Source organism: Balaenoptera acutorostrata, chromosome 9 (assembly GCF_949987535.1).
Source record: "Balaenoptera acutorostrata chromosome 9, mBalAcu1.1, whole genome shotgun sequence".
NCBI classification, from domain to species: Eukaryota; Metazoa; Chordata; class Mammalia; order Artiodactyla; family Balaenopteridae; genus Balaenoptera; species Balaenoptera acutorostrata.
Window position 1 is genome coordinate 5641153 of NC_080072.1, and position 12202 is coordinate 5653354.

At 61.3% G+C, this 12202-nt stretch overlaps 1 protein-coding gene across 2 annotated transcripts; it reads left to right on the top strand.

Moving 5' to 3' along the window:
- The first annotated feature begins 1474 nt into the window (after nucleotides 1-1474).
- Nucleotides 1475-11171, top strand: CLCF1 (cardiotrophin like cytokine factor 1). 2 transcript variants are annotated; one of them, XM_057552928.1, is made up of 3 exons: nucleotides 1475-1673; nucleotides 7689-7855; nucleotides 9733-11171. In XM_057552928.1, exons 1-3 carry the CDS (start codon nucleotides 1658-1660, stop codon nucleotides 10225-10227), a joined length of 678 nt encoding a protein of 225 aa, XP_057408911.1. In that variant the 5' UTR covers nucleotides 1475-1657; the 3' UTR covers nucleotides 10228-11171. The 2 variants fall into 2 exon arrangements, with proteins under 2 accessions (XP_057408911.1, XP_057408910.1); XM_057552927.1 differs by lacking the exon at nucleotides 1475-1673 and adding an exon at nucleotides 2201-2335.
- The last annotated feature ends 1031 nt before the right edge of the window (nucleotides 11172-12202 follow it).

Sequence of the window (12202 nt, forward strand, 5' to 3'; positions counted from 1 at the left end):
CAAACTTCTTCCCCACCCCCCCAACCCCCCCATCCCAGTTCTCGAAGTGCAGAAAAGGGAAGAGCTGCCCTGGGAACCCAGCGCTGGTCATGCCCACGCTGCCTGCTCTGACCCACAGGCTGGAGAGGCTATGGCAGGGTGGGCACGGTGCCCTTCCTTCTCGGGGCAGGGGGGCGGGGGCCCAGGGCAGGAGTGGTGAGCGCAGGCTCTGATGCTATTCCAGAGAGGAATCACCTCTCAGGTCTGGCCCACCACCTCTCCCTCCTTGAAACAGCAAATAAACAACAACAAAAGCAACTTATTACCAAGTGATTTAATTGGCGGTCCCGTTCTAGAGCACTCAAGCCTTGGAGACCAAATGACCGTCCCCCAAGAAAAGTCACGGAGTGGGGATGTCTGCAGGCCCCCAGATGAGAGCTGTTTCCTTTCCACGGTCCTTGGCAGCCCTCTGTACAGGGAGGAAGGGAGACCCTCCAGGGAGGGTCTAGGCTATGGGTCCCCTAGGGATCCTGCCCGGCAAGTCCCAACCCAGGCCTGAGGGAAGGACGGAGGGAGAGCACTCCACACTCAAACCACCCCCACCCCAGCACCGGAAAAAACCTACAACCCAAGCCCCAAAGGCAGGAGAAAGCCGAATGGCTTCTTGGGGAAGCATTTCACAAGTGGGGACTCTTGGTCTGTCCATCGCCTTGAATTCGAATGGTCCCGCTGAGTCACCCCTGAAGCCTCTGGTGTTGAAACTGGTCCGGTGCCTAGTGCTGATTAATGAATTACAAATCCCCCACCCATGAGCACTCTCCTGGTGGCTGGGAAGAAGAATGAAGAACCCTGTGAACTTGAGAGAAAAACCCTCAGCCAAGTGCCCTCTTCTCTCCTCCACGCTGGGCAGTGGGCCTGTGTTGCCCTCTTCCTGCCCCCCACGGGGCATTGTGAGCCGGTTAGTGACCTGCCCCAGCCCCGGAGCCTCGCTTAGCCTCAGCTTTTGGAAATGGGACAGGCGGCGGGACAATAGGCAAGGGGGGCGGTCAGCCCAGACAAAGGGCAGCAGGAAAAACACCATCACTTGCTTCGAAGCCAGCTCGCTGGCATTTGGGAGGATGTGTCATTGCATTTACTCAGGGGGAGGGGGAGGGGGGGAGGGGAGGGAAGGTTAGAGACATGGAGGCAGAGGTAGGGTGAGAGCTGGGACCCCGCCGGGCAGGGGGCAGGCGCCCCGGGCCGACACCGAGGGAGAAGAAAAGGAGCGGCCGGCTCACTCCCCTGGCTCTTGGGAGTTTGCAGAAGCACTGATGCCCTCCCGCCCCCTCCCCCAGGAGGCCCAGGGTGGTACCGCCGCAGCCTCGCCTCACCTCACCCCCCCTCGGTGTTGTGGGAGGGAGAGGAGACCCAGAAGCCCTCCCTTCCCTCCTCCCCCCTCCTCCCCCCACCCCGGGGAGGGCCGCTACAATTTGTGGTTACAGCTTTACACGTCAGAAAAAAAAAGTTTGCAGAATGTCCCACACCGAAAAAAAAAAAAAATCCGAAACCGAGCGAAAAAAACCTGCGAGTGGGCCTGGCGGATGGGATTATTAAAGCTTCGCCGGAGCCGAGGCTCGCCCTCCCACTCCGCCAGCCTCCGGGAGAGGAGCCGCGCCCGGCCCGCCCGGCCCCCAGCCCCATGGACCTCCGAGCAGGTAGGAGCCAGGCGTCCGAGGCCCCGGCCCCCCCCCGCCCCGCCCGGGAGCCGCGAGATCCGGTTCCCGTCCTTCCCCCCGGGAGTCCCGAGCCGGGGCCCGGCCGGGGAGCCTGGCGCTGCCCCCGCCAGCGGGGCTCGGGCCAGGGGAGGCACGGCCGGGCGCCTTCGAGAGGGGCCGGGCGGGGACGCGGCATTCCTTGAGTCCGCTCGGCGGGGAGCCCCGGCGACCCGCAGACCTGGGAGGCGGCCACCTGGAGCCCGGCGAGGCGGGGTCGCGGGATCCCGGAGGAGAGAGCCCCGCGCAAAAGTCAGGGAGAGCGAGTCCGAGGCGGGAGCGGGGCTGCGGGAGGGAGACACGGCGCGCGCGGAGGAGGGGGCCGGGAGAGGAAGAGGGAGGGAGGGAGGGACGGAGGCACGGGGAGCCCGAGGCCGGGCCGGCGGGAGGCGAGGAGAGGCCGACACCTCGGGCCGCGCTGCTCTCCCTCCCCGGCCCGCCGGGAGGGGAGGGCGGGAAGGAGGGCGGGCGAGAGGAGAGAGGAGGGCGGAGGGCAGAGCGAAGCCTGGCTGGTCCGGGCCGGGCCGCGGGAGTCGCGGCTTCCTCGCTGCGCGCCGCGCGGCCGGAGCCCACCATGCTGCCCGCAGCGGGGGAGCCGGCGGCAGGTAGGGGCCGGGCGGCGGGGCGGGAGGCGGCAGCGAGCCCCCTGGGCCGGCCCGCCGTGGCCTGGGAGTGATTAGTGCGGGGGGCGGGAGCAGCCCGGCCGGACCGGGCAGGAAAGTCTGTCACCGGCCGGGGAGCGGAGGCAGCGGCCGCTCGGCCCCGGCGGCCCGCGGGAGGGCGGGCGGGCAGGGCAGGGAATTGACGCGCGGGAAAGGGCAGCGGCCCGGCCGAGCCGGGAGCCCGGCGCCCCGGACCCCGCCCCCGCCCCCGCCGCCGGGAAGGGAGAGACCGGGCGGGAGCGGGCCGGGGGCGGGGCCGGGGGCGCCGGGGCCACACAGGGGGAAGGCGCCGCCGCTTCGGGGAGGGGGCCGGGAGCGAGAGGTCACCGCCGAGGGGGGAGGGCCGGCCGGGTTCTCGGGCCGAGCCCCTCGAGGGAAACCCCAAGTCCCCGGGCCTCGCCAGAGTCCCCTCATCCCTGCTCTCCCTACCTTCCTTCCCAGCAACTCCACACTGCGCTCCAGGAGCCCTCCCCAGACTCCCAATCCCAGAGGACGCGTCCCTGTTTCCTCCTGCGCCTGGCCTGGCCCTCCCCCCTGGGGTAGGAGGGGGCTGCCAGGAGGGGAGGGGGCTGGAGGCTCGGCTCGGCAGGAGCGGTCCGAGCCTCGGAGAGAGGCTGTGGGTGGAGGCACTGGACCCACTCCTCTGTCAGGCGCTCTCTGACCCTGACCCATACAGGCTGACACCTCTGAGCTTTCACTGTCTCCACGGACCCCCTCCCGGCTCCAGGAGCACACAACTGTCGCCCCCCCCGACCCCGTAGGACACAGGGATACATCCCCCTGACAGATCAGACCCATTCCCCCCACTGGCTCAGACACCCTCGCTGCCCTGGAGCCAGGCACTCAACCAGGGGAGGAAACGGGCACCAGGCAGAGGTGGCAGCAACTGTCACCCAGCAGCCCCAGAAGTCTCTCCTCCCAACTGATGTAGTGGCTCCCTCTCCCCCTGGCAGAGCCCTGCGCTGCGCCCGTTCACACTTCTGCACACCACCCCTCCGCACCAGCTACTCCGTTAGTGACACTTCACATTCCTCCCCACAATCCCACCTGCCTATTCACACCCTGGCTCCTGCACGCTCCCTCTGAGCCCCTCCCATAGCCGCTGGATAACAACACCCTTTCAAGCACACCCACACGGTGGCCGGACTATTTCCTTCATTTTGCCCCCGTGCCTGCCTTCTGCTGGCTGCCTAGCTCCCCGGCTCCACCCAGGGTCCTCTCGCAGCACGATCCGGACCCTCTTGCTCCAACAAAAGCCCAGCTCCTGGGTGGGAATGGACTCCACAAGGCTGGGAGACTGGCCCGCCCATCTGTTTCTTTCCCTGGGCCTCAGTTTCTTCTTCTGTCATTTAGGCTGGACGAGAAGGGCAGGGAGGGGGCTGCTGAAGAGCACGGCAGAGATGGAGCGTCACGTGGTTTGGAATTTCGCATGCACAGTGCAACCCCTTCACACAAGCCCAGTCACCTGATGGGCTGGTGACAAAGTGAGGTCTCCTGACTTCTGGGCCCACGTGTACCCACTCACTAAGCCGATTCTCAGTTGCCTGGGGGATAGGGAACCAAGGAGAGGATGGAAGGGAGAGAAGGAACAGAGGGGAGGGCAGCCAGCCTAGAGGACAAGGAAAGATGGGCTGTTTCTTTGGGCCCTTCCCTTAGAAGGGGGGCTGGGAGGTGACCCCCAGGGCCGTTTCCTGGATCTCACACCACAGTGGACCCACCACCCCCTAAACCGCTCGTCCCCTCATCGCACCTCAACAGACCCCTCCAAGGTCACCAGGATGCCAGTCCTGGTCTGGCCTGAGGGTGGGGCCTCTCCTCTGGCTCCCACATTCAGCCCAACACCTCTGGAGCTCTGCGATGCCTCCCTGGCTCCTACCTGTTGGGCTGATGGCTCTTAGCCACCAATCCCAGGTGCACGGTCTCCTGGCTGACCTGTCCTGCCCACCCTGACTACCCTGGCGCATTTGCACTGCTGAGCCCCCTACCTCCATTGCGTGAGGTCAAACTGGGGAGACAGGCTGAGGGGGCAGCTGCCTAAACATACGCGTACACGGGTATGCCTGCCTGTGTAGCGGTGTCAGGGTGGCCATGCGCTTGCGTGGGCTGAGCGTGTGTGTGTGTGTGTGTGTGTGTGTGTGTGTTCATGGGGGGGGGCCTCGGTTCCCAGGGCCCAGGGATCTGGATGGAATTAGGGGCTGGCCCGGGCGGGGGCCAGGATGGGGGGTGGGGGGGCCGCAGCAGGAAACGTGAGCTGCTCTCATTAGCTCCTCACGTGCTCAGCTGGATTTATAAACACAGGGGAAGACGGGATGTAAACAATCAGTGGGCAGCAGCCAGAAGCAGAGCTGGGGCGGGGGCTGGGCGGGGGGCCAGGACTCGGGGAGGGGGCCCAGGACACAGCCCCCGGTGGCCGGTCCACCTGCACACCATGAGCCTGGAGAGGAGGATGGATGTGAGGGCTCCAGGATGCCCACTGTGCTTGCCCTCCTAGGAACGTAGGCAAGCGGCGAGCTGTGCTGAGTTCCGGTGCTCACGACTAAACCACAGGTGTTCTCTGCCCCAGACGGCTTTCAGTTTTGCTGCCTAAGATATGGGACACCTTGCCCAGAGTGGAGGCTGTCCTAATAGAGAGTAGAGCCCTGTCACCTTACTCCTCTCCTGGCCTCTTCTCCCTCTGGATTTCTGAGGCTCCTTCCCTCTTTCTGGCTCTCTCCATGGGTCGATCCCGCAGCTCCTTCAGCTTCCCCCCCCCCGCCCCCCCCCCCAGCCTTCAGTGACACAGTTACCTCAGAACTGAAATATTCCTGGAAACACCAGCCTTGTCTGGTTAATTTCACGAGCCGTTTTTCTGCCCAGATGACTTCGCTCTTGTTTTTCCAAAGGCTTCTCCCCCTGCTGTCCCTGTATAGGGAGCCAGTCCTCCCTAGGGATGTCCCGCAGGGCCCAGAAGGGGAGGGGGCAAACAAGGCCCAGAGCTGGGTTCCTGACCCCCACCCCTACCCACCCCCTCCCACCGTGGGCCAGGCAGAGCCCAGTTCCAGAACTCTGGCTAGCAGGGCTGCCTGGAGCAGGGTGGGGTAAAGAGGCGAGCCTAGTTCTCCACTGCTGCTTCAGCTGGGACCCTCAGCCTTGCCACTAACTGCGGAAAGAGACCAGACTCAATCCTGAAAGCTACCTCAAGGCTGCAAGGACCGCTGCCCACCTCAGCAGGTCTCCAGCCTCTGAAACTAACCCCACATTGTACCCAGAGGATCCTGGAGGTGACTCAGCCAGATAGCCAGGCTGAAGGCAGCAGAGGAGAAGGGCCTGGAATTGTGTTGGGATGTGAAGAACGGAGAATAGGAAGGAACTCAGAGAGTCAGCAAGAGATAGGGGTGGAAAGGAAGAATGAGGAAAGGACCATTTGGGAGGGAAGCCACAGGTTGCAGGTGGGGAAGAGGAAAAGGGGAGCCTGTCTCCCCAGGGAGCAGTTATGAGGCTGATCCTGCTTTCTGTCCTAAAACACACGTGGGTGGCACACACACACTCACACAGACACACACACCCTCGAACCAAGAGCCCTCCACCCGAGAGGGCAGGGTTCCTGAGACTAGTGGCAGCCCTGCTACTGCATTCTATCCGTGAAGCCAGCCAGTAAAGCATCTGAAAGAGTCAGGACTGACCAGCTGCGCCATTGCAAAAGTTCCCACCTGAGCCCTGCGCTCTGTAAGAGACATTCCATAGAGTGTGAATCCTAAACCCCTCCTCGTTTGTAACCCTCTCTAAAGCCCTGACCCAGCGTTATGACTAAGTCTAAACCTACCTAGTCTTAGTCCTTTCTTAACTCCACACTTATCTTAAGTACAATCAAATTGTTAAACCCCCATCCAACTTATTTCTATCAAAGCAACGTATGTCATTGTAGAAAATTTGACAGTATATAATATAAACTAGAAGAAAGAAACCACTCGTGATCTCACACCTACCCAAGCTCAAAGCCCAAACTAGCCCTCCTCTTGCTGACAGGCCATGCATCACGCCATCTGACAGCTAAATCAACAAATTCACAAACCTTAGCCCCAGCCAACCCTCTGCCTGCCCAGACCTAACCACATCCCCCAGCTGAACTCAAGCCTCAACCACACTCAGTCAGCCAAATCCCAATAAACTAACCTGAAGCTTTGAAAGGAACCCAGTCCTTAAACCTAACCTAGCTCAATGCCAATTACAGCCTTACTCTACCCTAACCCTCATTGCCACTGCCAGTCCCAATGCCCACTGAATCCTGGCCTAGTGCTCTTGACCTTGGACCTCACCTAAAAGCTGGGAAAATCATGTTTCCCAACTGCCTCGTCTGTCCTCACAGCATTGACCCCTGGCCTCTGGTATCCTGCGGGGCCCAAACCCTCCAGCACTGTCAGCAGACAAGCCCTCCTCAGCAGATACATCATATTCTCTCTCTCTCTCTCTCCCCTCCCCCTCTCCCTCCCCCTGCCCCCTCTCTTCACTGCAGGCTGATCACCAAGTCTCATTCAGGTCACACTTTTCCCCATCCAGTACCCTAGAGGAGAATGGGGCAGATCTCCACGCTGCAACCAGCCTCTCAGAGTGACACTAAATCTCCTTCAATCTAAGTCTATCCTACACTTTCCACACCTGGGAATCAAATCCCAGAATGTACCCACCACCGCCTGCCCGAGCCAGCCCCGTGTCCTTCAGCCCGCCCCTGGTGGTCCACAGCTCCACCTTGCCTCTGACCCCGGTGGTTTGACCCTACGTCCTGCCTCTGGCTCAACTCCCACTCGTGGCCGCCTCTGGGGCGCCCCTCTCAGGGCCGACTTCTCTCAGCTTGAAGCTCTGACACGTGCTGTTTCCCAACCCCTTGGCTCCCCCTAAACTGCAGTGGGACCTGGAGGGTGGGAGAGGAGGCCGAGGTACACCTGGAACCCGGGAATACTGATTCTGATCCGCAGTCCCTTGGCCTGACCCCCCATGTACACACACACACACGCACGCACGTGCGCACACACACATACGCACGTCGGCACACATAGTGACTTAGCTGACACACAAATACTCTCCAGTACCTCCTGGTAGACACACAGGCCAAGTCCTCTTCCTCAGACACAAACATGCCTCCATGCACACACTTTCTCAGGCCAGGAACACTCCCCTCCTCCACTCCCCCCACCTCCCATCTGGTGGTCCACCCTCACCCCCCTCCCAGCCTATGGTGGGGACAGACACCTGCGGGGCTGCTAGCTGCTTCCTGGACCGGGCCGGGCCACCCTCATGCCTCTCGCCGTCTCGTCCACAGGGGACTCGTGGGGGATGCTCGCGTGCCTGTGTGCCGTGCTCTGGCACCTCCCTGCAGTGCCAGCCCTCAACCGCACAGGGGACCCGGGGCCTGGCCCCTCCATCCAGAAAACCTATGACCTCACCCGCTACCTGGAGCACCAGCTCCGCAGCTTGGCCGGGACCTATGTGAGTATCCAGGGCAGCTCAGGGGCTGGGTGTTGGGTGAAGAATGGGAGTGGGGGAAGAGAGGCCAACCGGTGGGGGTCCTGGTGAATGATGGGGTGATGGGGAGGGGCTTTGGCTCCAAGCAGTCTCCCTGTCTGGCCTATCTCCCGCCCTTCCCTCTTAGGGAGGGTGCCCCCTCCTCCCCATCCCTGGCCCCAGGACTAGGCATGTGGGCAGGCCTCGCACCCGCCTTGGCCCATCGCCCCGCTGGCTGCCGGCCCAGCCGCCCGCCTCCCCCTGGGGGCCGGGGAAGTCTCCTCTGTTTACACCGTGTTGTGGTGTCTCTCGCACACGGGTGGGGCTGGGTGGGGATGGAGGGGCCCCACCTCCCGTGCCTGTGTTCCAGCTCGTCTCTGCCCCAGACCTGGGGCCCTGCTGCTCTGGACCCATGGGCCTCCCTTCTGTCTGCCTCTCCCATCCTAGCTGGGCCTCCTAGGGGGGACTTGGGGGAAGGGGGCTGCAGGGAACCCAGGCCAGGAGTGGCAGGGGGTTCAGGGTGCGGATGGAAGCCGTGCCATAGGATCTGGGGGCGGTCCAGAGGTGCTCAGAGAGCCCAGGAGAGGAGGAAGGAGGGTCAGGGTTCCAAGGACCGTGGGGAACTGGCCCCTCTTCCCGTGTTCCTCTTCCACATCCCAGACCCTACTTTGGAGCCAGGGAAAGAAAGGGGAGGAGGGTGGCGGGGGAGCTGGCTCCGGCCCCAGGATACACCGAGGAAATGAGTTTGTCTCTGTGCTTGTCAGCGTGGGAACCTCCCCCGGGCCCTTGCCTATCCCAGGCCTCGCCCCTCGCTTCTCCCTTTCTCTCCCAGCTGAACTGTCTCCCTCACCCTTTCCCTGGGCCCCAGGCCTCTCCCCGGAGGGTTGGCAAGGCTCTCTCCTCTTCCCTAGACTGTCTTCGATACCCTTCCTCCTGCCCAACTCTTGAGATGGCCTCAGTTTCTTCCTTCTGCAGCCTTGCGCCTATGAGTGCTTCTTTGGGGGCCTTAGTGAGTACCTTGTCCCCGGCCCTTCAGCTGGTGGACCATGCGTGCCAAGGGGCAAAGGCAGCTCAGATGGTCATGAGCCCCTCTGCCTTTCCACCCAAGGCAGCTCGGATGCTCACGGGCCCCTCTGCCTTTCCACCCGCTCTTCCCTCTCTGGTTTCCCGTCCAGAAAACCTGTGCTCGACTGCTACCCCCCTAGCTCCCGACCCTTTTTCTCCCCGGGCTGCCAAATCTCTTGAAGGAGTGGTCTGCAGCCTCTGCCTCCACTTCCTCTCCACCCACTCACTCCTTAACCCCCTGCAATCTGGCTTCCAGGCCACTGGAACAGTTCTCTCCAAGGTCGTCAGGCACCTCCTTCTTGCCAAACCCAATGGCATTTCTAAGGTTCATTCTCCTCGCTCTCTGTTTTGCAGCCCCACTGCTGAGCGTTGCTGCCTTCTCGAACTCCTCACCTTGGCTCTGACTCTCCTGGTCCACCTTCACCTCTGCGGCCTGGCCTCCTGGGTCCTCGTGGCTCCTCTTCCTCTCTGTCCCGCCCCCACGGTGGGCGCTCTCCCAAGGCTGGTACTCTCAGTCAATCAGCACGTCCTTCCTGAGTTTCTCCTGCGTGTTATTCTCTTTCTGCACTTCTCCATAGGAGATCTCATCACCCCCATTGCTTCAGCTGTCACCTCCATGCAAATGACATCCCTGGAGAAACTTAGGGGAGGCCCACAAACAGAGAGGCCTAGTGCGGAGGTGGGGCTGGTGTCAGGGGACACAGGAAATAGCAGCTTTGGGGGCAGGTATCTCCGGGCAGGCAGGCGAGCTGGCTTCTCCGCCCCCCTCCCTCCCCATCGCCCTCTCCTTTTCACAGCTGAACTACCTGGGCCCCCCTTTCAACGAGCCTGACTTCAACCCACCTCGGCTGGGGGCGGAGACTCTGCCCAGGGCCACTGTCAACCTGGAGGTGTGGCGAAGCCTCAACGACAGACTGCGGCTGACCCAGAACTACGAGGCCTACAGCCACCTCCTGTGCTACTTGCGTGGCCTCAACCGCCAGGCCGCCACGGCCGAGCTGCGCCGCAGCCTGGCCCACTTCTGCACCAGCCTCCAGGGCCTGCTGGGCAGCATCGCGGGTGTCATGGCAGCTCTGGGCTACCCGCTGCCCCAGCCTCTGCCCGGGACTGAGCCCACCTGGACCCCTGGCCCTGCCCACAGTGACTTCCTCCAGAAGATGGATGACTTCTGGCTGCTGAAGGAGCTGCAGACCTGGCTGTGGCGCTCGGCCAAGGACTTCAACCGGCTCAAGAAGAAGATGCAGCCTCCGGCAGCTGCAGTCACCCTGCACCTGGAGGCCCATGGCTTCTGATCCCTGACCTTTACCACCGTCTCTTTCCCCTCCCCCTTCAAGCCCTGCTCCCACTCTGGGAGGGAGAAACGCGTACACCAACACTTGTTGAGCCAGGAGACAGAAGCCATGAGCCTCTAGCCCTCCCTGGACTGGGAGGAGGGTGTGATGCAATAAGGCCCATCCCCTCCCCGCTTCCCTAAGTCCTACGGGTCTGGGGAAGAGGTGCAATAGGCCCCATCCCATTTCCACAGGACGTGATGCTCAAGGGAGCCCACAATGGTTCAAGTTGGTGCAAGGCTCTCACAGCTTCCTGCTCCCTGCCCACCACTTGCCAGTGCCCACCCAGCCCCTCAAGTGGCACTGCCAGGAAGCGTGCCTGGAGGGCAGGGAGGGGGCCACCATCGCACGTGCCTTTCTGGGGTGAAGCCCTTTGGCTGCCCTGCTCTCCTTAGATGGGTGTTGCTCCCCTACCCCCAAATAACTCAACACATCCAATTCAGGAAACAAACACAGTGGCAAGTCCAAACAGGAAGAGATGGGATCAAAAATGGAAGAGGTGGGATCTGCATTGGAGGTAATACTGAAAGCAGAGGGGCAGGGACAGACTGGACCCAGGGGTCCCCAAGGCAGTCGGTGGCACAGGGTGGCAACCAAAAGGACATTGCCTTGAATTTTCTTGCCAGCCCCAGGGTGCCTCCTCTCCGCCCCCTTTCCCAGGGTATCTGTGGGTTGCCCAGGCTGGGGAGGGCAGCCATAGCCACAGCCACAGAACTTCCTGAAAGTTTACATTGCAGTAGCATTTCGGGGTGCGGGGGGCAGCTCCCCCAGGCCCTGCCCCCCAGCCCCACCCACTCATGACTCTAAGTTTGTTGTATTAATATTTATTTATTTGGAGATGTTATTTATTAGATGATATTTATTGCAGAATTTCTATTCTTGTATTAACAAATAAAATGCTTGCCCCAGAACTTCATCTCTTTGCTCGGCCTTGCCCCGACCCCCGGCTCTCCTCCTTGCTCTCCGGGCCTTCCCACCTCCACCCACCACCCCCACCCCCCACCCCGCCACACCTGCTGGTGGAGGGCCGGAAGCCCAAGGGTTAGCTCAGGAGATGCCAAGAGCTGGGGAAGAGGCTCTCTCCCCTGTGTCCACCGGGAAGACATGCGCACAGCAGACTCCGCTCCTGCCCCTCCACCTACCCCCTCCTCTAGTTCTCCCAAATATCTGTCTGTCGCTTACCTTCCTCCTCCCAGCCTTTGCTTGTCTACCTTACTCCTCCGGCTGACTTTAGTGGTCTTACGGGTCTGTCCCCCTGCACAGCTGTCTGTCTGCCCTCCGGTGCTCTCTCCGAGCCCCGCGCATTTAGCCCTCAGCTTCCCCAGGACCCCCACCTGTGGCCGGCTGTTGGATTCCCTCAGCAGTGACCCTCACCTTCTCAATACCCTTCATCTCCCAGGGAGGCCAACAGACTGAGGCCAAGTATCAAGTCTCAGCTGTGACTCTACACTTTTCTCTCCAACATAAAACAGCCAATTAGGGGGAGAGAGAGAAACTCATATTGGACTGCAAGCAAATGGGACAGATGCTGTTTGAGGGATGACCTAAGATCGAATCCCAGGTCCATAACCTACCAGCTGAGTGACCTTGAACAAATGATTTAAAGCTCTCTATTCTCCAGTTTCCCCATCTGTAAAATGGGAATAATCAATACCTTTATAAGAATGTTGGAAAGGATAAGAGAAACAATGAAGGTAAGGTGCTTGGCTGAGGCAGCGGCGATCAGTAATCACAGATGACTGATGTCTGGCGTGTCAGGACGCTCTAGTGAAGAGCCACTGGGTAGATCAATGGGCTAATTGCTCCCAGGTAATACGGGGATATTTTACCAGGACCTCCTGGAGACAGTGCCCTAAGCGAAGGAAGTAACAAACGATGGTGATGTCAATCAGTTGACAAATATTTTAAAGACCTAATTACCTGCCCAGCACCGTGC

What these genes read in the sequence shown, in the direction of transcription:
- CLCF1 (XM_057552927.1), top strand. Translation starts at nt 2,305, where the DNA reads ATGCTGCCCGCAGCGGGGGAGCCGGCGGCAG. An exon ending in AGCGGGGGAGCCGGCGGCAG is followed by an intron (nt 2,336 to 7,688) that starts GTAGGGGCCGGG and finishes TCTCGTCCACAG; the next exon opens with GGGACTCGTGGGGGATGCTC. An exon ending in GCAGCTTGGCCGGGACCTAT is followed by an intron (nt 7,856 to 9,732) that starts GTGAGTATCCAG and finishes TCCTTTTCACAG; the next exon opens with CTGAACTACCTGGGCCCCCC.